This window comes from Gouania willdenowi, chromosome 14, assembly GCF_900634775.1.
Source record: "Gouania willdenowi chromosome 14, fGouWil2.1, whole genome shotgun sequence".
In the NCBI taxonomy this organism is placed as follows: domain Eukaryota; kingdom Metazoa; phylum Chordata; class Actinopteri; order Blenniiformes; family Gobiesocidae; genus Gouania; species Gouania willdenowi.
In genome coordinates, this window is record NC_041057.1 from 91,182 (window position 1) to 118,395 (window position 27,214).

Consider the following 27,214-nt stretch of genomic DNA (forward strand, 5'->3'; position numbering starts at 1 on the left):
TTAGTGTTGTTTATTAGTGTTTTAGTGTTATTTATTAGTGTTTTAGTGTTGTTTATTAGTGTTATTTATCAGTGTTTTAGTGTTATTTATTAGTGTTTTAGTGTTGTTTATTAGTGTTTTAGTGTTGTTTATTAGTGTTTTAGTGTTGTTTATTAGTGTTATTTATCAGTGTTTTAGTGTTATTTATTAGTGTTTTAGTGTTGTTTATCAGTGTTTTAGTGTTGTTTATTAGTGTTATTTATTAGTGTTTTAGTGTTGTTTATCAGTGTTTTAGTGTTATTTATCAGTGTTTTAGTGTTATTAGTGTTTTAGTGTTATTAGTGTTTTAATGTTATTTATTAGTGTTATTTATTAGTGTTTTAGTGTTATTAGTGTTATTAGTGTTTTAGTGTTATTAGTGTTTTAATGTTATTTATTAGTGTTTTAACAGAGTTTATTAGTGTTTTAGTGGGGATGTGCTTTAGATATTTAGAAAGTACAAACATTCAGTGGTTTATTATCAATGGGAACATTTTGCACAATTAACACAATTAAAACCCAGTTAACCCTTCAACATGACTGTATGTAATGGGTCAGTTAAAATAAGGTGAATCTACCATAATATAGATCTATAGATGTAATCAAGCCTGGGCTTGCGTCCAATAACTGTGACACTCTCTCCTATCTGCACATTTAGGCCCCTCCCACTAGGGTGAGTGATATGGTAAAAGAAATCATCACAATTCTTTCTTCGTAAGATCACGATTTTATCGTAATTTTTTTTAATTCCGATCATTTGGACCATTTTTCAAGTTTTTTTTACCAATTTAATAAACCAATCCACTTACTTATAATCATCGCCCTAAATGGAAAAAAGGGATAAAAGATCATTAGAATACTTTTCAAACATTTAAAAAAAATACTGTAAGCAATTTATCAAACTGGTTCCAACACAATTAACCTCAAACAAAAAGTTATTTTAGTGAGTCTTTTTACTTTGTTTAAAGTGGTTTAGCATTAGCAGCACTTGCTACATATTAGTCTAGTGATTTCCATTTATTTTAACCTTAACTCCCAAAAACATCAGAATCTTTACAAGCGTACGCCTGTCTCTGGATTGAGACGTACACTTTTTTCACGCAAGCCTGTGTAAATGAGGCCCCTGGTGTCAGCACATTATAATTGTTGTAAATGTGGCCCCCTCCCTGTGTGATGTTGACCAAAGCCCCCCCTGTGTGCAGAGTTAGTACGGTCCTGCAGTCAGGCAGCATGTTCAACAAGTCCTTTGCTACTCCCTTTGGGGGGGGAACGGGAGCCTTCGGAGCCTCGTCTACGTTTGGACAGCAGAGTAAGTCTTCTGACTGCTGACCTGCGGGGGTGTCTGGACTGGTTTTACAAGTGTGTGTGTGTGTGCAGACGCAGGCTTTGGAACCACGAACAGCTTTGGGACGTCAGGGTTTGGGACGACCACCAACAGCGGGGGCCTGTTCGGCTCTACGCAGAACAAACCAGGTGAGACGGGCTTTTATTGTTAAGAACTGAACTGTCACATCTGACCTGAGGGGTGTTCCAGAAAGCAGGTTATGTTCATACTCTGAGTTTGTAACCATGGTAACGTTCTCCATGAACTGAACCTACTCACTGGCAGGTTTTGTTTAAGAAACCCTTGGTTTCTACTGGCTCTGCCCACCTGGCTCCGCCCACCTGAACACTTTAATGAACAATGACACTCTTCTCTGATGTTGGTTTTTTTTATAACATTGGTGATGCAGATCATTTAGTGAAAGTCTCTGATAGGTCAATCATCCAATCAGAAAGTTTGATCTGTATTAAAACACCCACTGATGTCTGTAGTAAAGTTCACTGGATATAAACCTGTGGATAATGTAAAGGAACATTTACACCTTAAATATGACACGATACACATTTACAGGTGCTGGTCATGAAATCAGAATATCATGAAAAAGTTGATTTATTTCAGTAATTTCTTTTAAAAAGTGAAACTTGTATAATGTATACATTAATTTCACACAGACTGATATATTTCAAGTGTTTATTTATTTTAATGTTAATAATTATAACTGACAACTAATGAAAACTCTAAATTAAATATCTCAGAAAATTAAAAAATTATGGAGAGGTTTAATATTGAAGACACCTGGTGTTCTACAAAGATCTTTAGATGTTCTCCAGTCTAGTTCTGTAGGTCTACACAATCATGGAGAAAACTGCTGACCTGACAGTTTTCCAAAAGACGTCCATTGACACCTTGAACAAGGAGGACCAGACACAAAGGTCATGGCTAAAGAGGCTGGATGTTCACAGAGTCCAAACACATTCATAGAGAGGTGAAGGGAAGGAAAAGATGTGGTAGAAAAAAGTCTACAAACAATAGTGATAGCCACGCCCCCTGGAGAGGATTGTGAAACTAAACCCATTCAAACATGTGGAGGAGATTCACAAAGAGTGACTGTAGCTGGAGTCAGAGCTTCAAGAACCACCACGTACAGACGTATGTAAGACATGGTTTCAGCTGTAGCATTCCTGGTGTCAAGACACGCGTCTCGTCTGGGCTAAAGACAAAAAGGACTGGACTGCTGCTGAGTGGTCCAAAGTGATGTTCTCTGATCAAAGGACATTTAGCATGTTCTTTGGAGATCAACGTCCCAGAGTCTGGAGGAACAGAGGAGAGGTACAGAATCCTCGTTGCTTGAGGTGGAGTGTAAAGTTTCCACAGTCAGTGATGGTTTGGGGTGCCATGTCATGTGCTGGTGTTGGTCCACTGTGGTTCCTTAGGTCCAAGGTCAACGCAGACGTCTACCAGGAAGTTTTAGAGCACTTCATGCTTCCTGCTGCTGACCAACTTGATGGAGATGCACATTTCATTTTCTAACAGGACCTAACACCTGCACACAGTGCTAAAGCTACCAGTACCTGGTTTAAGGACCATGGTATCCCTGTTCTTGATTGGTCATCAAACTGGCCTGACCTTCACCCCATAGAACATCTATGAGGTATTGTGAAGAGGAAGATGTGAGACACCAGACCCAACAATGCAGAAGAGCTGAAAAGAATAGAATAGAATATCCTTTTATTGTCCTTGTACAGGGTACAATGAAATTTGAGTACAACTCCAAGGTGCCAGTGAGAGAAGAAAATAAATATAAAAACACAGCAAAAACAATAGAAAATTTAAATATGACACAATAATATACACAGATAGCAGCTTGAATGTACAGATCTACAAATAACAACAAAATGTTTTATTGCACAAGATCAATATGATCAGTATGTGTGAGCGATGTGAGCGGATTTGTTTGTTTCAGTGATAGCTCTGGGAAAGAAGCTTTCCCTGAGTCTGTTTGTCCTGGTTTTGTGCGACCTGTACCGATGGTAACAGGTCAAACAAGTGGTTACTGGGGTGGGAGGAGTCCTTGATGATGTTGTCTGCTCTGCTGAGGTAGCGAGAGTTAGCAATGTCGTCCAGGCTGGGCAGAGAGCAGCCAGTGATCTTCTGGGCTGTGCAGATGACCCTCTGCAGTGCTCTCCTGTCTGCTGCTGTGCACCCTGCATACCACGCTGTAATGCAGTACGGTGGTGTCATCTGCGAACTTTATTTTTTATTTTTTTTATTTTTAAAGGATTTTTTTGGCTCTAGTGGCCTTTATATGACAGTTGCTTGACAGGAAAGGGGTCAGAGAGAGCAGGGATTGACACGCAGGAAAGGGTCCCAGGCCGGGAATCGAACCTGGACCCGCTGCAGGTGAGGAACTACAGCCTCTGTACATGGGGCGGGCACTCAACCCACTGAGCTAAACACCGCCCCATCTGCGAACTTTATAATGGAGTTTGATAGATGAGTCGGGGAGCAGTCGGATGTGTAGAGCGTGAACAGGAGGGGGCTCAAATCCTTGTGGAAAGCCAGTGCTGAGTGAGATGGTGCTGGACAGGTGGGGGCCGAGTCTGACAGATTGTGGGCGGTTTGTCAGAAAATCTTTGATCCAGAGGCAGATGGGGGTGGAGACCCCCAGGTGACTTGGTTTCTGGACCAGGATGTCTGGGATAATGTGGTTAAATGCTGAGCTGAAGTCCAGGAAGAGCATCCTGACGTAGCTTCCCTGATGCTCCAGATGACTCAGCGCAGTGTGGAGCACTATGGTGATCGCGTCCTCGGTGGATCGGTTTGCCCTGTAGGCAAACTGGTGGGGGTCCAGAGTGGGAGGCAGACGGGACCGGATGTGCTGACAGACCAGTCTCTCAAAGCACTTCATGACTACAGGCGTAAGTGCAACAGGCCTATGGTCGTTCGGGCTGTCCACTGCTGCCTTCTTCGGGATGGGGATGATGGTGGAGGTTTTGAGGCATGGTGGGACGGTGGCCAGTGTCAGGGACAGGTTGAAGATTTTAGTGAAAACACCAGTCAGTTGGTCAGCACATGCTGAGTACATTACCAGGTACTCCGTCGGGGCCGGCCGCCTTCCTGGGGTTTACTGACCTTAGAGCACCTCTCACTTCGTGCTCCTGGAGTATCAGTGTGCCGGTGCTGGGGGGGGGTGAAGGTGACGTGTCAGCTGAGGGCCTGACCGTCTCAAAGCGGGCGAAAAACTGGTTTAGGTCTTCTGCCAGCGAGACATCAGTCCTAGCAGTCTATTGGTTCCTGCTTCTGTAGTTTAAGTGATTTATCCCCTGCCACATCATTTTAGGGTTGTTTACAGCAAAGTGATCATCGATCCTCCTCTTATAAGCCGCCTTGGCTTCCCTGATGACTCTTTTCAGGTCCGTCCTTGCCGCTCTGTACGCTGCCCTGTCCCCTGACTTGAAGGCAGTGTTGTGGCTTTTTAAGAGGGATTTCACTTCGCTGTTCATCCAGGGTTTCCGGTTTGGAAACACCCTGACCCTTTTATTGACGGTGACATTGTCAACACAGTTCTTGATGTAGGAGAGTACGGTGTCAGTGTACTCCTGGAGGTTGTGGCTGGAGAATAAATCCCATATAGTTGTTGAGAAGCAGTCCTCCAGCTGAGAGAAGGCTCCTTCAGGCCAGATTTCTATTGTCTTTAACTGAGGCTTTGTTTTCCTCAGCAGGTGGTGTAGGTGGGGGTGAGGGACATGCAAAGATGATCAGATCCAGCCAGATGGGGGAGGGGTGTAGCTTTGTAGGCATGTCTGATGTTGGAGTAAACATGGTCCAAAGTATTTTCCCCTCTGGTGGCAAAATCCACAAACTGGACGAATTTGGGAAGCACAGTCTTAAGGCATGCTTTATTAAAGTCACCAGCAACGATAAAAACCCCGTCGGGGTGGGCGAGCTGCTGTATGTTTATGGTACTGAGCAGGAGGCTGAGGGCCGAGCTAACGTTAGCATCCGGTGGGATGTAAACAGCCATCACAATAACTACTGTGAATTCCCTCGGGAGATAAAAAGGTCTGCAGGAGACTGCCAGAACCTCTAAATCAGGAGAGCAGTGTGTGTCAATGATCCTGCTGTTCTTACACCACTCGTTATGTACGTAAACACCTCCACCTCTGCTCTTACCCGAGTCTCTGTTTCTGTCGTGCCGGTGTAGCGTGCGGCTTGCTAGCTTGACTGCAGCGTCGGGAACCAGCGGGTGAAGCCGTGACTCCATGATGAGGATGATGCTGCAGTTCCAAACAAAGCGCATCGTGGCCATCTGTAACTCCAATTCGTCCATTTTGTGGGTGATGGATCTGGCGTTCGAGAGGAACAGGCTCGGTAGTGCTGGCTGGTGTGGTTGTTTACGTAGCCTAGCATTCGAGCCCGATCTGCATCCCCTCTTTCTCCCTCCTGCGCTTTCCGGGCGGGCCGACCATCCTCGGAGACCCCGGCGGTCTCGCTATGTCCTCCGGAATGTTGTGTATTCGCTGATAGTTGCCAGTTACAGACAATTTGTAACCGAGACCCAGGTCAATTAGGTGCTGGCGACTGTATGAGGCGACTGCGTTGCACAAATTAAAAAATACGCACAAAAAAAGTAATTAAAAACAAGCACCAAACTGGAGAGCTAAGAGCCGCTGCACCCGTGCGCGCCGCCATCGCTGTAAGAGATCAGTTAGTGATCACTATCAGAACAACCTGGGCTCTCATAACACCTGAGCCGTACCACAGACTGATCCACTCCATGCCACGCCCATTGCTTCAGTAATTTAGACAAAACCAACTAAGTATTGAGTACATGATCATGCTTTTCATCTTCATACTTTTCAGTTGGTCAACATTTCTATAAATCTGTATCAGTTTTAGTAATATTTTAATTTTCTGAGATAATGAATTTGGGATTTTCATTAATTGTCAGTTATAATCATCAACATTAAGATAAATAAACATTTGAAATATATCAGTCTGTGTGAAATGAATTAATATAATAAACAAGTTTCACTTTTTGAATAGAATTACTGAAATAAATCAACTTTTTCATGATATTCTAATTATGACCAGCATCTGTACATCATGTCTTAAAAAGATCAAAGAGCAGTGTCATTGTGGACAATACAACTGTTATATACCTGTTAGGTGTGTGTGTGTGGTGCAAAGGGAAAGGAAGTGCACTTCAAGGTGGAGTCAGGGGTTTGAATCCTACCTGGGTTATCATTTTATGATGTTTAGAATACGTCGTTTTTGGACGTCCAGACCACAGTGACTACATGATCAGGGCTCTACAATAACGTGTCCAGTGGTGGCACTGGTGTGACTAACTTTCTCAGTTGGTCGCACAGAATTTGGTTGCACCTTTTTTTCCTTTTTTTTGGAGCGGGGGTGGGGGTAGTATACAGCATAGCCATGCATGCTAGTGAATAGTTGACTTAAATGGCGTACCATAGTTTTGTATGAAGTAAAAATTGACAATGACTCAAGATATGTTTTAGTGTCAATATTAAGTTTTTCTGCAACAATCAGTGGCTGAAATAACAGGTCATTTGTTTTATATCATTTTAAAAGATGTAACTATTTTTTTTTAAAATAACATTAAATCATAACATCAGGTTACATGTATTCTGTTTATTTAATTAATTTAACAGTAACATAAGCAACTCATCATCTGCATTGTTTCACCATGAATTAAATTCAGAGGGTCCAGCTCTGATAGTGGGGTCTCCTAACCCTCTTCCCCTGGTCAGGGGTCTGTAACCTTTACTCTACAAGGAACCATTTAACCTCATCTCACCTGGATTAAAGTCCTCCTGGAGCCATAAATACCTTCTCTATGAAGACAATACAGTGTATTACATTATATACAGTTATAATTATATAGAATAATGTTTGATTTAATGTGATTTATATTGATCATGTAAATGGAAACTTAAAAACAGTTTAAAATAAAATAAATTAACATCAATAAATAAAACATTATCTTCATCTTTAAATTCTTACACATCACAATTTACATGAACACAATGTTTATAAAGAAGATTTTTATAGTTAATGTATATGAAAGTCTATAAAAAGTAACATGAATATGATAACACATGATCATGTGATCAACACATGCTAATTACTCATTTCATAAAACATACATATTTAACCTGTACATTGGTGGTTAAATGAATCTGTTCCCACACAATTAAAATCTGTATTTTCTTCCAGAAATAGTGTTTTTGTTGGTTTAGTTTCTTACCAGGGATTTAAAACTTAAGGTTAGTCACAGGTGGAGGAAAGTTGATGGTCTGTAGATGTTGTAGGAATGTGCTGAGTCATTGTACAACCTGATTTATTTTAGCTTAATAAATTGTTATATCATGATTTTATTTGTCATTAATAACCTCTGTAAAAAATAATTATTTATTTCAATAGTTTTATAAAGCTATAGGGAGCCATTGTATAAAAGTCAAAGGGCCATATTAGGCCCCAGAACCACAGGTTGCAGACCCCTGCTCTGGTAGAACCACAGCTGAACATCTGTCCTGGTATCATAGTCCATCAGTTCTGGTCCCTCCATGATGATTCTGATGAGTGTGTACGCTCTATTGCTGAGCTCAGCACGTTCTACATTTTTACTGCTGCTCTCAATGTGTAACGTGCACTCAGTGATCGACTCGTTATGTCTGACTCTGTTCATAGCGGACCGCGTGCACTCCAAAGGAGCTCATTGGTGTTTACTCAGTGCATTCAACATTGCATTACCCGCAGCAAAGTTGCGTGAGCGTGCACCGTCTCATCACCAGCAGCACTGATGTCAAACCAGCCTCCACTCTGAAATCCTCTGTCAACCTATCCACCAGCCAATTTGTAGTGCCTGTTTATAGACAGTTTTACGGTAATCCCGCAGCGCGGAGCGAGAGAGAGAGAGCGATGTGCACTCTGTGGGACGTGACGAAGCGCTGAGCTGCTCCGTATAAAATAACGTTACACTATACGCACTTGCACAGTTGCGACCACATAAAAATTTCACTCGCACACATTAAAAACATACTCGTCTCGAGCCCTGATGAAGAAGTAAAAATCAAAAACTCCAAAATGAAGAGGTCAACCCACCCCCCATATCTCAGGACCCACCTGCTTCACCCTAAAAACTCACAACCCCCCCAGATCAGATAGCCCCTGAATTACTGTCAGCTGGAAAATGCAATGAATTTGCTGTATATTTCAATGAAAAAATACAATCAATAAGGTCAAACATCAGAACAAACCAGCAAAATCACAAAAAGCTTGAACAGCTTCAACCACTGAGGGAGGAGTCAACTACAATGTTAGAGTTTATTACAGTGAACCCAAAAACAATAGAGGAAACTGTTCAGCAGCTGAATCCATCAATGTGTTGCCTTGACACAAAACCCTCAAACTTCTTTAAAACTGTTGTAAAGTCATTTATCACTGATTAGTATCAGATAATTAACTGATCATTCCAATCAGGCACCGTACCAAAATCCCTGAAAGTAGCTGCTGTTAAACCTCTGTTAAAAAGAGAACACTGGATGTCTCTATACTGGCTAACTATAGACCAATCAGAACCTTCCATTCATGGCCAAGATCATTGAGAAGGTGGTCTTCAACCAACTGAGTCAATTCTTAACATTCAACAAAATATTTGATAAATTTCAGTCAGGTTTTGGTTCTGATCACATCACAGAAACTGATCTGATCAAAGTGATCAATGACATAAGGTTGAACACTGATTCAGGAAAAGTATCTGTTCTCATTCTATTGGATCTAAGTCTACATTTGACACTGTAGATCATACAATGTTGTTACACAGATTGTAAACATGGGTTGGACTAAATGTTAAAGTAATGGTTTAAGTTCTACTTGGAGGATCAAAGTTATTTTGTAAACATTGTAAACTTTGAATCTGACAGATTACCAATGTCCTGTGGGGTTCCTCAGGGATCTGTTCTTGGACCTCTTCTGTTTAGCCTTTATATGCTTCCTTTAGGACACATTTTACACAACTGTAAGGTTTATTATCAGAGCTACGCAGATGACACACAACTATATCTATCACTGAACCCAGATGACTATGGTCCCATTGAGGTGTTGTGTGACTGCTTAGAAAAAGTAAACTGATGGATGAGTGAAAACTTCCTTCAACTAAACCATGACAAGATGGAGGTGATTGTCTTTGGTAACAAGGAAAAGAGGACTGCTGTCAGCAAGTATCTGAGTCTGGATCTTTAGAAGATAAAGACCAAGTCAAAAACCTTGGTGTTCTGATTGACTCAGATCTTACATTCAGCATCAGATCAAATCTATCACAAAAACATCTTCTACCACCTAAAGAACATCTCCAGAGTGAAAGGTTTAATGACTCAGAAAGATCAGGAGAAACTGGTCCATGCTTTTATCTCCAGCAGACTGGACTATTGTAATGGTCTTCATCAAACATCTACAGCTGGTTCAGAACGCTGCAGCTCAGGTCTGAACCAGAACAAAGAGGTCAGAACACATTACACTGGCTCCCAGTCAGCCTCAGAGGAGACTGTAAAGTTCTGCTGCTGGTTATAAATGTGTGAATGGGTTTGGTCCAGAATACATCAGTGAGATGTTAGTCAGGTATGAACCCAGCAGGTCTCTGAGATCTATGGACACAGGTCAGATAGTGGAGCCCAGAGCTCACAGTAACCATGGTGATGCTGTGTTTAGTTTACAGTTTCTTTAATAGTTTTTAATTCTGTTTTCTAGAAATATTAATTAAGATGCACCGAAATAAATATTTGTGGCCGAAGCTGAATAAAATATAAACGCTTGGCCCAATACCAATAATCGAATGCGGGGTATGTTGACCCAGAGTTTATGGATAGACTCAGAGTTTGTTAACCCTCCTTTATGGAATACCCCCCTGGTCTATCACATGTCGCTCCCTTAGCCAATGAGGGAGCAGTGAGCTGGTTGTACCTTTAGCTCTTACGCTAGTGCTAACGTGTTTTCTTCTTCTTGTTCTCCAGGTGGACTTTTTGGGTCAACTAACTTCTCCCAGCCTGTCACCTCCTCCACCAGCGCTGGATTTGGGTTTGGGGCAGCAAGCGGAGCCTCCAGCCTGTTTGGAAACACGGGGGGCGGGGCAGGGGGCGGGCTCTTCTCTCAGCCCAACAATGCCTTCAGCGCCAACAAGCCCACATCATTTGGAAGTCAGGAACCTTTAGTACCCTTAGCAGAGGTTCTCAACTCAGGGGCTGGGACCCATTTGGTGTTTTATTTTATTTTGAAGGAGATGTATTTATGAATGAGCATCTCCTCATGCTACACATTACAGTTAATTAGTTTATAACAGAAGCAGTGCTGTTCTGTTCCAATCTGTTTCCTGTGTGTGTTGCTGAGTCATGGTCCTGCTGCAGTTGAGAACCTCTGCACTGTGTAGGTTCTAGTTTCTGTGGACGTGTCTGAGTGAGTCTTCCGTGTTCTCAGGTTTTGGTACCAGCACCAGCAGCGGTGGCGGAGGTTTGTTTGGCGCCGCCAACGCCACCTCAAATCCGTTTGGAGGAGGAGCCACGTCTCTATTTGGAGGCTCCGGCTTTACCTCGACTCAGCAACAGCAGCAACAGCAACAACAACAACCGGGGACAACGGTCAAGTTCAACGTGAGGCCCTGCTTTGATCAGCCATTAGATAACATGACTACCAGTCACACTGTAACACCAGCTACTGAAGAGCTCAGTGTCACTAGATAACATGATCAGTGTAGTGTGATAAATAATGAAATAAACATAAAAGGTCAAAGATGATTAGTCTAACGTGTGTGTGTGTGTGTGTGTGTGTGTGTGTGTGTGTGTGTGTGTGTGTGTGTGTGTGTGTGTGTGTGTGTGTGTGTGTGTGTGTGTGTGTGTGTGTGTGTGTGTGTGTGTGTGTGTGTGTGTGTGTGTGTGTGTGTGTGTGTGTGTGTGTGTAGCCTCCATCTGGCAGTGACACTATGGTGAAAGCAGGCGTTACCACCAGCATCAACACCAAACATCAATGCATCACAGCCATGAAGGAGTACGAGAACAAATCTTTGGAGGTTGGTTTGAGAAGCTAATCTGTTAGAAATGGTTCTTCTTCTGTGGTGCTCTATCCTCAGCTGTTAGAAAAGGTTTTTCTTCTGTGGTGCTGTGTAGGAGCTGAGGCTGGAGGACTATCAGGCTGGGAGGAAAGGTCCCAGTAACCCCATGGCTGCAGGGACTAGCAGCTTGTTTGGGGCAGCCACTTCCAGCGCGTCCACAGGCCTGTTTGGGGCAGCCGCTCCTAATGCTGGATTTTCCTTTGGACAGAACAAGAGCACCTTTGGAGCAGGTGAGTCACAGAACTGAGAGCTGTTGTTAAAGGGCCAGTACGTATGAGACTGACTGGGTCTGTGTTGAGTCCAGCAGCTCCGGGGGGCTTCGGGACCACCTCTGGGAGTCTGTTTGGTCAGAACCAGCCCCCCAACGCCAGCCTCTTCAAACCCTTTGGACAGACCAGCACCACGCAGAGCTCAGGGTTCTCCTTTGGAAACACCAACACCATTGGACAGGCCAACACCAGCAGCATGGTGGGACACACCCACTCATCACATGACCCTCACATGATGATGTCATAGAGGTTTCCCTTGGTTCTACTGGGGTCACACATCACACAACCATGATCAATGTTCCACTAATCAAAGTTCGTTAAAGAATCAGATCAGAATGTTTTATTGCCATTGTTGATGAACAGCTTACAGCTGCTTAAAAAGGTGCAATAGCAAACAATAGAATAGAAAGAAAAAAAACAGTGTGGGCTTAGTCACAGACATCACAGTATAGATCTGTTTTGTCACAGACATATAAAGAATAGATCTGTTCCTAAATGTACCAATATCAACAAGCACCTTTTTTAAACTTTTATTTAATCAGATAAGTCACTGAGCAGGTTCTCATTTACAATGACAAACAGGAAGTGGTTTAGGGTTTGGGGGTGACCCACTTCCTGACTGGCCCATGCGTGTGGTGTGTTCAGGGTCTGTTCGGTAACACTGCAGCGTCTCAGGCCGGGGGTCTGTTTGGAGCGGCTCAGACCAGCACCGCCTCTGGATTCGGCGCGGCCACCGGATTATTCGGACAAACCAACCCCGGCTTTGGAAACACGGGCACACAGGTACAATCTCATGTGTATTTAACACAGAAACAGGCCGGTGGGTGGAGCTAACTGTCTGTCCTTATAGCCAAGTCTATTTGGGAATAAAAGTGCTGGGTTTGGCACCACCACCACCAGCGCCCCCTCCTTTGGTACCGGACTGTTTGGAAACAAGCCTGCTCTCACGCTGGGAACGGGAAACAACACGTCTACTTTTGGTACGTCTAAACTCTGACATGATTCATCAGTTAGCTCAGGATGATGAGCTGACACCCATCACAGCTACACACAGTCCAAGCATTGTTTTTTTTTTTTTAAAGATATCTTTATTATTTTTCAATTTAAAGACAAAAAGCAAGAAACATTTACATCAATTACCATCTTTTAAACAGTACAGGCAATAAAAAGCAAAAACTATAACCAACCCACATAATACAAAATTAAGCAAAAAAACAAAAACACATGAATAAGAGTAAATGTTATTACAATAACAAGAGATTATTAAAATATTACAAATAAAATGGCTACATAGCCAAGACTTCAGGCAGTAAAGAGTTACAGCTTTTCCTCTTGATCAAAGGTCTAAAATATGTTGAACGAGTCTCTTTAGGATTATCTGTCCATCTAAGACCATAAACGCCTCTTCACACAGTCTGTGTTCTGTAGTCTGACATAAGTTAGAAACAGGTCCCATATTTTATAGAATGAAGAGTGTTTAACCTTGAGCCAGTAGGTCATTGGCTCCATGGGTAAGAGTTCTATTATACTTTGACAGACCTCCTCAGCTCTCAATGTGGGTACAGAGATCTATTTAAGTAAAATACATCTTCTAGCACCAAACACAAAGGACATCAAGGAGCTTCAACAACAAACCAAGAATACAAGATACAGGCCTAAGATCTACATTTTTGCCAAATATTACAGAAATTCCTTTATGTACATTTTCCCAAAACATTTTAATGAAAGGACAGTCAAAGATACAGTGGAAGTGTGTCCCCTCAATGACCTTATATTTATTACTATACTGTAAAAGAAGGATTGAATCTATTCAGTAACAGTGGTGTAATTAAAAGCCTGTCAATCATTTTGAACTGTATTTCCTTAACCTTGTTAGTAGACAGAACTTATTAGAGAGATTATTATTCCAGGCATTGTTAATGTAACTCAGTGGCTCCTCTTCTGACCTTTAACCCTAACCATGGAATAATGTCATGTCAGATACATTGTAGCTCCACAGTGACGTTTGTCTCTGAATTGTACCTCCTGTCAGGGAACAATATATAATAATAATCTGTAAGCACACAAGATCAAATCTGATTCAGAATTATTGATGTAATTAATTAGCCTAATGGTATTTTCAGTGAGAAACGATCTCCAAATATTAGTTGATTGAACATATGAGTAATGGAACATATTGATCAGCCTCAAACTGTAATGCAACAAAGACGTAGCTACATATTTATTCTAAACACTTTCCCTCTGCTCTGAATATGAACAGAAAATTGATTATTTTAGTTTTGAACATAAGTTGTGCTGTTTTAAAGAGGAATTCATTGTTGGTTGTGCTGCTCATATAGAAATGGAATAAATACAACTTTCTTTAAAAACCAATGTAATAATGGGAAATTAATATAGATGTTGTTTTTAGAGACATATTATTGAGTGGAACACTTTTAATAATGACTGACCTCCATGAGACCAAATGATTCTGTACATATTGACAACATTCAGATGTTTCTTTGTTATCTGTGATATAATTAACATCTGTTTTTGACTGATTAGTGGGTTAAATGCTGTGTGTGGTCAGATCACATCGTTCACTCAGCGCGTACACACACACACACACACACACACACGATGCTCATTGGACAATAACAGGATGAGTGGATGATTCCTCTTGTTTTTCTGAAGGTTTTGGGGCGAATCCAGCTGCAGGAAGTTTGTTTGGGAACAAAACGACCACTGGTGGACTGGGAACTGGACTGGGAACCAGCTTTGGCACTGGTAAGGGTTTCTGAGCACCAGGTTCATCTGGTCCAGTCATACATTGAACAAAAATATAAACGCAACAGTTTATTTTTCTTTTCATGAGCTGAACTTAAAGATCTAAACTAAAGACATATTTCTCTCAAATATTGTTGATAAATGTGTGTTAATGAGCAGAGATAATCCCTCCCACCTCACAGGTGTGGCATATCAACATGCTGATTAGACAGCATGATTATTGCACAGGTGTGCCTCAGGGTGGCCACAATAAAAGGCCACTCTAAAATGTTCAGTTTTGCTTTATTGGGGGGTCTGTGGGGGTATCTGGTGGGACCACCATTAGCCTCCCATAGTGCAACACATCTCCTTTGCATATAGTTGATCAGGTTATTGATTGTGGTCTATGGAATCTTGGTCCATTCCTCCAAGCTGCTGGATATTAGCAGGAAGTGGAACACACTGTGGTATCCGCCCATCAGAGCATCCTAAACATGCTCAATGGGTCACATGACCACTGACTGTGCTGGTCATTCAACATCTGGGATGTTTTCAGCTTCAGGAATTGTGTTTGGATCCTAGCAACACGGGGCTGAGCATTATCATGCTGCAACATGAGGTGATGGTCATGGATGAATGATACAACAATCGGCCTCAGGAGCATTTAACCACTCAAGTGGGTTATGATGATGAACTGCAGTCAGGTGGAGACCCCGATGAGGACAACGACCATGCAGATGAACCTCCCTGAGACGCTTTCTGACAGTTTGAGCAGAAGTTCTTTGGTTATACAAAGCGATTGTAGCAGCAGCTGTCCTGGTGGCTGGTCTCAGACCTTCATGGAGGTGAACATGCTGGATGTGGAGGTCTTGGACTGGTGTGGTTACACATGGTCTGTGATTGTGAGGCCGGTTGGATGTACTGCCTAATTCTCTGAAACGCCTTTATGGACGTCTTATGGTAGAGAAATTAATATTCACAGCTCTGGTGGACTTTCCTGCAGTCAGCATGATAATTACACGCTCCCTCAGAACTAACGACATCTGTGGCATTGTGCTGTGATTAAACTGATCATTTTTAGAGTGGCCTTTTATTGTGGCCACTCTGTGGCACACCTGTGCAATAATAATGAAATATGTCTGTAGTGTTTATAGAAAATGTTTTAGATCTTTGAGTTCAGCTCATGAAAAATGGGAGCAAAAACACAAGTGTTGTGTGTATATTTTTGTTCAGTGTATAATAACACTAGTTTATGTGTGTGTCAGCAGTGGGACCAGGACATTCTCTCTTTGGGAACAACCAGAACAAACTGGGCTCCACACTGGGAACAATGGGAGCATTTGGAGCCTCAGGCTTTAACACTGGGACCAGCACTTTGGGCTTTGGTGCTACGCAGCAGCCAGTTGGTGAGTTGGTTTTAACGTTCTATGGCAAAGGGCCTCAAACACACGTTTACATACAAGGAACGTTTAGAATCTAGGATTAAGACTCAAACATATTTGGGCGGACACCTGCAAAACTGAGTTTGCCAGACCAATAAAATGCAAAGCTGAGTTTTTACTACTGCAAGGACTTCTCTGCCTAGTGGTGTCACACAAAACCAGGGCCATCCAATTTGGGGCCTGCGGGCCACAGTTAGCCTGCAGCCGATTGGTTTTGGCCTGCTGTCCATGTTTGAAATTATTTTTAAAAAATCCCCCATTTCCTACAGATTTTTTTTTGTTGCACTTCCTCCCATCACCACAAAGTGCCATTGTTTTACATTGGGAGTAGGGGGGGCGCTATTGATTTCTCGTCAGCTCAGATCTGTAGCATATGACCAGAGTAGCGTTTAGATCGGGCCCAAAAAATCAAGTCCAACCTGAGCCTGACCCATTAACTTAAACTGTAGGCCCGAGCCCGAAGCAAACCTGACGTTAATTATTTTATTGAACGTATTGCGGCCGGTAGATTAATAGCGTGGTGCCTCGCGCAGCAAGGGGGGAGGGGGATGGGGTGTGTGCACACTCTCACCGCAGCCCAAAAGGTATTTTAATGACATGATTTGAGCCGTTATCACAGTTTTACAGGCTTTAATGGAGGTCGTAGTAACACTCCAAAAATAAACAATCAAACACACAAAGAACCGTCTTACACTGTCATACACTCACACTACCGTGGGAACACAATTGTTCACTCTTTTCCCGCTTACACCTGCCCTTTCCCCAGCCTCCCAGCCAATCAACACTCAGAACACAGGTAAACAAAGACATGCATAGGCAGATAAAGCTGTACGTAACCATGATGCCTTCAGGGCCATGGGAAATAATCATCAGTGAATGTGAACGCTGAACAACACAACACTGTTAATATCCTGTCCCACTACTAGCAGAAATCAATTTAGAAATTATACCACAACAATATAGAAGTGTTTGTTTATTAAAAAAATATGTTAATGTAATAGAGATTAAAAAAAAAAAAAGTTAAATAGAAGAAGAAAAATAAAAGTTAAAAATGGAGGCCGAACTGACAACTGAGCGGGAAAATGAGACCTGAACTCAGGTCTCTGTAACTTTCACATTCTAAATCACATCTTCATAAACTTTATATCCACCTGTTCACAGCAAATAACACATTGGCCTGTGTCCTGACGCTCGCCACAAACCCGTCATCTTTCGTGATGTAGTTCCATGGGCTCCACAAAACCTGGGGGCTGAGTCGCGCAGGAAGGATTTGCCCCCTTTCATAACTGCTTGTAGTCCTAATTATCATTATTATTATTATAACATCACTATTACATCATTATTAATTATTGTAGCCAAAGAACTGAAATATTCAAGGATGTGGGTGTAGAGATTGTGTTGAGTGGTAAAACCAGCATTTTAAATATGTCCAAACACCTTGTATCATAGCTACATGTGACGTTTTTAAAAAATTAAACAGTTTAGAAATCAGTTCAAAATTGAACAAATAATTCTACTTAGAGATTAAAAAATACCTCTCTGTCATAATGTCTATGCACCGCTGCCTCCACCAACACCGGTCCAAGATGGCAGCGCTGTTGACGTGTTGTTTACGTATATAATGTCTATGGCCAGAACTTATGGAAAGCTTAAGGCAGTGGAACACTGATAACAGAAAGTTTGAAATTAGTTGGGAACATGTTCCTCCTCCATGTCCGTGTAACAGGGAAATAAAACTTTCTGTGTCACAAGCTGCAGAGCCTCAGATGTAGGGTTCGAGACTGCGACCAAAATTTTCTCATATGCGAGTATGTTTTCAATGTGTGCGAGTGGAAAAAATTTTGTGGTCGCATCTGTGCAAGTTCGTTTTGGGTAACGTTATTTTATACAGAGCGGCTGAGCGCCTCGTCACGTCCCACAGAATACACATCTCTTTCTCTCTCGCTCCTCACCTAATGTGGCTCTTTGACTCTTATACAATGGATCCCTTTATAAAAACTATCAAAATAAATAGTTATTTTTTTACAGAGACTATTAATGATTAATGACAAATAAATTCAAGACATAACAATTTATTAACCTAAAATAAATCACGTTGTACAATGACTCAGCACCTTCCTCCTTCACCTATAAATGTTATATATATGTGTGTATATATGTTATATATATATGTGTGTGTGTATATAAATGTTATGTGTGTGTAAATATGTTATATATGTGTTAGTGTGATGTGTTATATATATATATATATATATAAAACACACACACATGTGTATGTGTATATAAAAGGTGTGTGTGTGTGTGTGTGTGTGTAGCTCTCAGTGATCCCAGTGCAGCAGCAGCTCAGCAGCAGTTGTTACAGCAGCAGCTCAGTGTTCTGGCATACAGTCCATACGGAGACTCTCCTCTGTTCAGGAACCCTCTGAGTGACCCCAAGAAGGAGGAGGTCAGACACACACACACACACAGTCATAGTGAATGTGTTAAAGTGTGTCACTGACTGATGTTTCCATGTGTTATGTTTTTTAATGTTTAAACTCTTATTGTATCAACAATCTGATTTCACACACACACACTCGCTCTCCCCCACAGCGTTTGAAGCCCACCAATCCCACAGCTCAGAAGGCTCTGACCACACCCACCCACTACAAGCTGACCCCTAGACCCGCCTCCAGGATGAGACCCAAAGCCCTGCCCCCCTCCTCCTCCTCCAAATCTTCTCTGTTTGATGGGCTGGATGACGAGCCCCCCCTCACCTCCTCCTCCTTCATACCCAGGTACTGTAGTTGTGTGTGTGTGTGTGACCAGTGTGTGTGTGTGTGACCAGTGTGTGTGTGTGTGTGTGTGCTGCAGGAGGAGCATTAAGAAGTTGGTGCTGAAGAACATGAGCAGCAGTCAGTACAGCAGTGTTCTAAATAAAGACACACACAACGGACACAGGTACACACTCACTACACACACACACAGACAAAGGTACACACTCACTACACACAAAAGTGTGACAATATCTTGATGCGGCGATGTATCGCGATATTTTTCCGCACGATCAATTATCGATATGCTCCCACTAAGTATGGTTTTTTTTAATTTTTAAAAACATTTTCTGCTTTTTCACTAAAATGTGCAGGTACGCCTTCACAGAAATATTATCACTGTTTGTTGAAGGAACCAATATATTGTTTACTGTAATAATTCCTGGAAAGGTTATGGAATTTAAAAAACGATTTTTCAGTCTTGAAAAGTCGTGGAATATTTTAACAGTTTTGGAAATATAGCGTATTTTATTTTAAAGTTTAAAATGTGTTCAGCGTTATCTGAGAGTGAATCACCAGATCTCACAAATTCACTGTTGACCTCGTTTATAAAACTGCGTACGCTAAAAACCAGCAAATGCATACGCAGAAAAAAAAGATCTTTGTGCTTCAGAACTAAGTCATGGAAATTTGGTAAATATTTTGGAAAGGTTTTGAAAAATCATTGTGAAAAAAGTGTGGGAACCCTGTAATAAGTCATGTGACCTCTTGGGGCAGCAGTGAGACCTTCATGATTAGTCTGTTTTATTGCTGCTAAGCTACAGTGAGTCTGTTAACTGACTGCAGTGAGGAGGTGGAGCCTCAGAGTGAGGAGGTGGAGCCTCAGGGCGATGCCCCTCCCAACAGCCCTGAGGTGTCCCAGTTCTACGTCAACCCCATCAGTAAGCCCCTCCCACAGAGCAGAGCCCCTCCCAGCCCCCAGGACACCATCACTGAGCTCAACATGCACCGAGCTATTGGTCTGGAGGTCAGTGAATGCACCATGGAACGTTACACACACACACACACACACACACACACACAGTATTTATTACCCACTCTCTTTCTGTGTGTGTGTTTTCAGGTGAGCAGTGAAGACGTGTCACTGTCTGAGAGAGATGAATCTGTGCACGAGGAGCAGCACAGTCCTCACCCTGCAGGTCACACTCACACACGCTTTTTATTTCGGAATTAATGATTCTGAAATAAATTATTCAGAATGAAAGCGTTCTGCTTGGTGTTTACATGTAAACAGGTTTATTCTGCTTTATTCAATCCCTCTTCAGGTCTGAGGGTTGGGAAGGTTCTGATTGGATAGGAGAACGTGACATATTCACGTCTATCAGAAAAAACACAACAAACCTTTTATTTTTGGCTCCAACACAGAAGACCACATGATAAGAACTGTTTACACTTTTAGTTTTTATTGAAGAGATGAATAATTTCACTTATTTTTTTTCAACAGTCATTTGACTATGCTCTTTCATTTTCACACTATGGAACTTGGAACAAATGAACAATAAATGTAGTTTTGACAATAACAGTGTTTAACTTTGGTCAGCTGAGCAAGAAATAGAAAACTGTACTTTGACAAATCAGAGCCAGTGGTTACTGTTCTTCATTATATTATGTCTTTCAAGGCTTTTATTAAATAAATATTCTTTGCTCCAGTCCAACGGCAGCCATCTTGGATGATGATGTCACCAGTCAAACATGTTCAGAACCACCAGAAATAAATTAAAGTGGAATTAAGTGTTTACAAGAGCAAGGGATTATTTAATTCTGAATCAAAATCAGAATGCACCTAATTAGGATTCAAGTTTAATTATGAATTACATTTGTATTAGGGGTTTACTTGGTCAGTTCAAAGAGGAATTAACTTTTATTCTGTATTAAAAGAGAATTAAAGCTCATGTAAATGTGACCGTTGACTCGTTGTGTTGTTGTTGTGTAGGTGTGGTGCTGACTCGTTGTTGTGTAGGTGTGGTGCTGACTCGTTGTTGTGTAGGTGTGGTGCTGACTCGTTGTGTTGTTGTTGTGTAGGTGTGGTGCTGACTCGTTGTTGTGTAGGTGTGGTGCTGACTCGTTGTGTTGTTGTTGTGTAGGTGTGGTGCTGACTCGTTGTTGTTGTGTAGGTGTGGTGCTGACTCGTTGTTGTTGTGTAGGTGTGGTGCTGACTCGTTGTTGTTGTGTAGGTGTGGTGCTGACTCGTTGTTGTTGTGTAGGTGTGGTGCTGACTCGTTGTGTTGTTGTGTAGGTGTGGTGCTGACTCGTTGTGTTGTTGTGTAGGTGTTGTGCTGACTCGTGTTGGCTACTACACAATCCCATCCATGGATGATCTCGCTGAAGTGGTCGATGAAAACGGAGAATGTGTCGTAGAGAACTTCACCATCGGCAGGAAAGGTAACACACACACATTGATTAATCTAATCAATGGTAGAGAAAGATACAGAGGAGCTGATGTTTGTTTATTGCAGTAAGCGAACAGGCCGAACAGATGTTGATGTTGTTTTGTTCTCTGATTGGTCCAGGCTATGGCTCCATCTTCTTTCCTGGGAAGGTGAACGTGACCAACCTGAACCTGGACCACATCGTCCACTTCAGACGTAAAGAGGTGGTGGTCTACCCCGACGACGGCCCTAAACCTGCCCAGGGAGAGGGGCTCAACCGGTCAGTTAACCCCCCACCCCCCACAGGGAGAACATGCTAACTGCCCAGGGATGGGAGAAAAGATTGTTTGCATCATGTTAGCGCTCTCAGCTGAACACCTTGTGAGGGATCAGAGGGAGGGGGAGGTGGTTTATATTTTAATATATGGAGGTGGAAAATACCTTCAATACATTGTGTCAATATTGGGAAAGATCTGGCAGAAAATATTCCTGACCTTGGAAATGATATAGTTATAGTTTTATTAAAATAAATTTAAATTCAATGTTCCGTTCTACGGTGAAAACCGATAATTCAAATAGTTTCAAAATGTAAGAATTAATCTTCAAATGTACCAATATTAATATGACTGTGGTGGGTTAGGGTTAGTGGTGTCCCACAGGGGGCAGTGTTGGGCCCACAATTCTTTATTCTTTACATTAATGATTTATTTAAGTGTCAGAAATATTGACATTAGTGTTGTTTGCTGATGACACAGTGTTTTTGTTCAGGTAGTGGTCTTCAGTTGTTAGTGCAGGAAATAAATAAAGAATTAGAGAAGATGAAATTATGGTTTGATACAAACAAATTATCACTAAATTTAAAAAAAACAAAATTAATTATGTTTGGTAATGGTCAAAATAATTTGCAAATTGAAATTAAGCTGGATAGAGGGAATACTGAAAAAGTTAATGAAATAATATGTTTAGGAGTCATAATTGATAATAAAGTGAACTGGAAATCTGATATTATTGATATATATCAATAATTAGTAGCGCAAGACAACGCTTAAATCATAAGTCTATACGTATGCTCTATTGTTCACTAGTCTGGCCTTATTTGACTTATTGTGCAGAAATGTGAGAAACAACTCCACAACAACAGTTGACCATCCATAGGAGGTTATAGGGAACATACAAATATATATTTTATAGAGTCCAAATTATTAAAATTCAAAGATCTGGTGGGTATATAGGGCAAAGTGCAATGATTTACCTCAAAATGTACAAAAGTTATTTAAACTATATTTCATAATAACGATGGTACACAGTAATAAGGTTTGTGTTTCTGTACAAGGAGTAAAACTGTGGAACAGCTTCAATCAGCAGCTCAACTAATGTTCAAATATAAGACTATTTAGATTATAAAATTATTTTTTAACGTTATAAAAATGAAGGAAAATGAGTTGATTTAACTGGAATTTTTGTTGTTAACATATTGTTTGAATGTATGAAGATATAAAGTATGAGCTTGTGTTATGTAAGAAAGTAGATAAAACCAAAGGAAACTATTGTAATAAGACTTTAGAAAAGGGGGTGGGATTAAACTTCATACCACTCCATTATTGTATTATGTTGTACATACTGTACACTTTTTTATTGTGTGCTTGAAATAAAACTAAACTAATCTTATTTAGTATCAAACTTTACATTTTAGGAACATGTAAAGCTCAGACCTTCATTTACAGAACTCACTCACACGTGCTGTCCCTTAGAGCAGAAACATATTGATAAGCTGTTTTTTAATACATGTCATCAGTAAATAAATATGGAGAGTTGACTTTAGACTCTGATCAATGAACTCATTGATCAGTGTATCTTGGGGGTGTGACTCTGGTTCATGTTGATTAATAACTCTTCTTTAGTTATTAACTCAATCATTACACTCAGTGTAGATGACACTTATTGATTGGTGATCAATAATCCTGGGTGCTCCTCTGTGCAGGAGGGCTGAGGTGACCCTGGACGGCGTGTGGCCCAACGATAAGACGTCGTGTTCCCAGATCCGGTCCCCTGAGAGACTGAGTGACATCAACTATGAGGCTCGTCTGGAGAAGGCCTGTCGTAAACAAGGAGCCCGTTTCCTAGACTACAGACCTGAGACCGGGTCCTGGGTGTTTGAGGTCAGACCAGGAGGCGGAGGAGGAGGAGTCTGTGGTTCTGACCTCTGACCTGTGCTCTGCTCCATCAGGTGACCCACTTCTCCAAGTACGGACTACAGGACTCAGATGAGGACGAGGACATCTCAGTGGACCCCAAGAAGCTGAAGATGGCTCCGCCCACATTAGCTGCTGCTTCTCAGCAGCAGGGGGCGTCGCCACCACCGCTCCAGGTTAATGTTGGACTTTGAAGCTTTATGTGAAATAGAGCAGAGGAGCCACAAACAACATTAACCTTAATGTTGTTATAAGAGGAAACTAAGTTATATTTATGTGGAACAAAAACACTCGGGTTTAAAAGTTATCTTTGAATAAAATACTAAATATGTATTTGAGTCCTTGTCATGTTTAGACTATATTATTATTATTATTGTTATTATTAATAATTTTTTTATTAAGAACAAAAAGGTGAGCCTCAGTTTTATTGTCACTTGGACAAAATGTGTGGTTTGACCCTGGGAGGAGACCCCTACTCTAGCTAAAATATATATAAGTAGTCAAAGCTCTTTCATGGGGTGTGGCCTGGGTAATCCTCAACATGTGGTTCAGTGATGTTTAGGTTCTATGGACAGTGTTCTAGTTCTATGTAATATAGATTCATTAATAAATACACACAGAGCCACAGCAGACAGATGAAAGAGCCACTTGTGGCTCCAGAACCATGGGTTGGAGACCTTTGAACTAGAACAACACGAGGAGCTGAATGAACACTGATGATGTCACTGTGGGTAATGGTGGATCAATGATGAAGTGTCCTTGGTAACGTTTAGAGTGAAATTAAGTTGAAGCTCCTCCCTCTCACTGCTCAGGGAGGCGTCGCTGTGGAAAGGGGTGTGGCCGAGCTGGACAGCGACATGGCTGACATCACTTACAGTGTGTCAGAGAGCATGTTGGTGGGAGAGGACCCTGCCCCCCCCACGCTGGCTTTGACCAATGAGCACTCAGCCCTCTGTGTGTCTGGAAACATGATGACATCACTGGGAATCAACACACACACTCTGCAGGTCACACACACAGTAACACACACGCACACAGTATCGCGCACACACAGTAACACACAGTGTGACCTGGTACTCTTCATCCCTCAGGTCATGAAAGCTTCTCTGTTTGATGATGACGATGATGAGTTGATGAACCACATGACGTCCTCTGGCCTCGTCCAATCAGCTGCTCAGAGTCGTCCCTCAGGTAGGACTGAGCTGTCCTAATAGTCCCTCCTATTTCTTTTCTTTAAGCCTGGAAGTGTTTAAGTGGCGGCCATGGTTGGGGTTAGAGACTCAATGTTTCCTTTTTAAGCTCCTTTAGCTTAGGAAACACTGATAAATCCTTTACCAAAGGAGACCACATAACGATGACCCACAATTCATTGCAGCAACATTTAAAGGGACCCGCAAATCAGAGTGTTCATGAAAACTCACCATGACATTAAACAGACACTCTGAGGTTCTAGAAAAATGGATCAGAGACATTTTTATTTAACATATTTCATTGACCAAGGAATGCTTTGTGTGGTTGTACGTGTATGTCTACGTTATGTAGGTCTATATCTGACATTAATGAAACTATTTAATACAATTCTCCTTATTTTGTATTAATGTTGATTAGTGAGTGTGATCAACCATTCTCTATGTTGCTGCAATGAATTGTGGGTCATCATTATGTGGCCATACCAGCCTGTCATTGCCCGATCCCAAGAGATCTCGGAAGTTAAGCAGGTCTGGGCCTGGTTAGTAGTTGGATGGAGACCACTGAGAATTCCAGGTGCCACAGTGGGGTGGCAGTCACCCAGTGGTATCTGTCATTGTGTCCTTGGGCAAGGCACTTCACCTACATTGCCTAGTATGAACGTAGTGTGTGAGTGAGTGTTGGTGGTGGTCGGAGGGTCCGATGGCGCGCTATGGCAGCCTCGATTCTGTCAGTCTGCCCCAGGGCATCTGTGGCTACAATAGTAGCTTACCACCACTAAGTGTGGAATGAAAGAATAATGCCTTAATTCTGTAAAGTGACTTTGAGTGTCTATGATAAAGCGCTATATAAAACAGATGCATTATTATTATGTGACGTTCTTTAGTTTACCTTTAGTTCCTCGTAGCCATGGTAACCTCTTTTCCTTTGATTTATATTCAAACCTGTGATTTATGACATATCAGTGGAAAGTGTTAGAAATTAGCTTTTAGTCCATTTTAGGAAATGTGTAGTTTTTTCATTACGACAGACGTCACTAACCTTATTGTTATTAATATTATATTATTATTGTTATCACGTCACCCAGTGAAGTGTGTCTAATTGTCTAAACCAGTGGTTCTCAACTGGTCTCACCCTGGGACCCACATTTTGCCACAGACATTAAATTGTGACCCACATTTTTTTGAGAATTCATTCAACCAACCAAATTTAGTTTTTCAAAAATAGCTGTTGAAAGCACATGTATATAATCTTTTTTAAAACATAAATCTATATTTTCCTGTGCAACATGCATTTCAGAGCATGCCTGTCAAAAGAAAAGTTTCTTTCAAAATAAAAGACAAATTCTATTTATTTATTTTTGACCAGCTGTCCATGACCCACCCAGTACAGGGCCGCGACCCACTTTTGGGTCCTGACCCACCAGTTGAGAATCACTGGTCTAAACAACGTGATGTCCTTTCCTTAACTCCATTAGGAAGTCTCCTAACACCTTTCCTGAACCCTGTGACGTCACCCACAGGGTTAAGGAAAAGTGGATAGGAAAGGAGATAGGAGGAAATATTAGGACAGACTTTGACTCCTACAGCTTCCTGTTTCACCCTGGTCTCATCTAGTGATTATATTGATGGTGCAGCATTAGTGTGAATCTTATTAATGTTAATAAGTGTTGTGGAAGGGGCGGGGCTTCTACAGACATCTTCTGAGGTGTGTTGTCTGCAGGTGTCCGTCCCACTCAATCTGTGTCCGTCCTCCAGCCCGCCCCCCCTTCACAGTGGGCGGGGCCTTCACACTTCCTCCTCACGCCTCGTGTTGCAGATCCTCCAATCAGGACGGTTGGTGCTCGGAGGCTGGGCGGGCCCGTCCCCATCGAGGACTCCATCACTCAGGGGAAGGTGGGTGGAGCCAGTGGCCATCTTTGTAGTCCTTTATCATGCTGACCGTGTGCGTCCGGCAGGGGGCGCTGTTGATGGACTGTGGCCTGTTCAGGGTGCGCTCCTTCAGGGTGGGGTGGGGTCCAAGCTGGACCCTGGTCCACAGTGGACACGTCCTGGGTTCATCACACCAGGAGGACCTCAGATTGAAGACCGACTTCAGCTTCATCCATTCAGGAGCCAGAAGACCGTAGGACGGACACACACACGCACGCACACACACACACACACACACACACACACACACACACAGTAATTGTGTACCTTGTGTTCTCACACAGACTCGCACACAGTCCGTACAAAGTGACGGTGGAACAGCTCCAGGTGGTACAGCCTCATCTCATAAAGACCACAGAAGAAGAAGAAGAAGAGGAGGAGTCTGTGGGCTTCCTCCAACGCCCCCTTCAGATCAGTTTGAAGCACTGCACCATCAGCACACCCGACGGAGCCTCCTGTCCACTCCTACGTCCTCAGCCCGGGGTGGAGGCTCTTCACGAGTATGCTGAGTGGATCGCAGCGCTGAGTGAGACGCACGGCCACGCCCACCGTACGTTACACAACCACGCCCACCATATGTTACACGACCACCATACGGTATACTGCCACGTCCACCGTACATTACACAACCACGCCCACCATATGTTACACGACCACCATACGGTATACAGCCACGCCCACCGTACGTTACACAACCACGCCCACCATATGTTACACGACCACCATACGGTATACAGCCACGTCCACCGTACATTACACAACCACGCGCAGCGCGTTTTCAAGCTTTTCGCCCAGAT

The 27,214-nt window shown here is 42.2% G+C and overlaps 1 protein-coding gene and 1 pseudogene across 4 annotated transcripts in view; both read left to right on the forward strand.

Annotated features, from left to right (window-relative positions):
* nup98 (nucleoporin 98 and 96 precursor) overlaps nucleotides 1–27,214 on the forward strand; it is a 35,576-nt gene that overhangs the window by 1,713 nt on the left and 6,649 nt on the right. Inside the window, exons 2-26 of one of the 4 annotated variants that reach the window (XM_028466578.1) lie at nucleotides 1,221–1,327; nucleotides 1,396–1,491; nucleotides 10,378–10,560; nucleotides 10,838–11,010; nucleotides 11,319–11,426; nucleotides 11,524–11,698; nucleotides 11,773–11,936; nucleotides 12,383–12,520; nucleotides 12,588–12,717; nucleotides 14,411–14,503; nucleotides 15,748–15,888; nucleotides 18,240–18,370; nucleotides 18,517–18,701; nucleotides 18,778–18,864; nucleotides 19,524–19,704; nucleotides 19,801–19,876; nucleotides 21,006–21,119; nucleotides 21,248–21,386; nucleotides 23,088–23,265; nucleotides 23,334–23,474; nucleotides 24,111–24,305; nucleotides 24,390–24,489; nucleotides 26,209–26,381; nucleotides 26,444–26,610; nucleotides 26,702–26,967. In XM_028466578.1, the coding sequence (XP_028322379.1) occupies nucleotides 1,249–1,327; nucleotides 1,396–1,491; nucleotides 10,378–10,560; nucleotides 10,838–11,010; nucleotides 11,319–11,426; nucleotides 11,524–11,698; nucleotides 11,773–11,936; nucleotides 12,383–12,520; nucleotides 12,588–12,717; nucleotides 14,411–14,503; nucleotides 15,748–15,888; nucleotides 18,240–18,370; nucleotides 18,517–18,701; nucleotides 18,778–18,864; nucleotides 19,524–19,704; nucleotides 19,801–19,876; nucleotides 21,006–21,119; nucleotides 21,248–21,386; nucleotides 23,088–23,265; nucleotides 23,334–23,474; nucleotides 24,111–24,305; nucleotides 24,390–24,489; nucleotides 26,209–26,381; nucleotides 26,444–26,610; nucleotides 26,702–26,967 (3,613 nt within the window). In that variant the 5' untranslated portion in view covers nucleotides 1,221–1,248. The remainder of the gene's footprint in view (nucleotides 1–1,220; nucleotides 1,328–1,395; nucleotides 1,492–10,377; nucleotides 10,561–10,837; nucleotides 11,011–11,318; nucleotides 11,427–11,523; nucleotides 11,699–11,772; nucleotides 11,937–12,382; nucleotides 12,521–12,587; nucleotides 12,718–14,410; nucleotides 14,504–15,747; nucleotides 15,889–18,239; nucleotides 18,371–18,516; nucleotides 18,702–18,777; nucleotides 18,865–19,523; nucleotides 19,705–19,800; nucleotides 19,877–21,005; nucleotides 21,120–21,247; nucleotides 21,387–23,087; nucleotides 23,266–23,333; nucleotides 23,475–24,110; nucleotides 24,306–24,389; nucleotides 24,490–26,208; nucleotides 26,382–26,443; nucleotides 26,611–26,701; nucleotides 26,968–27,214) is intronic. The other 3 variants (XM_028466579.1, XM_028466580.1, XM_028466581.1) reach the window with 3 other exon arrangements.
* On the forward strand, nucleotides 24,958–25,074 carry LOC114476266 (uncharacterized; annotated as a pseudogene).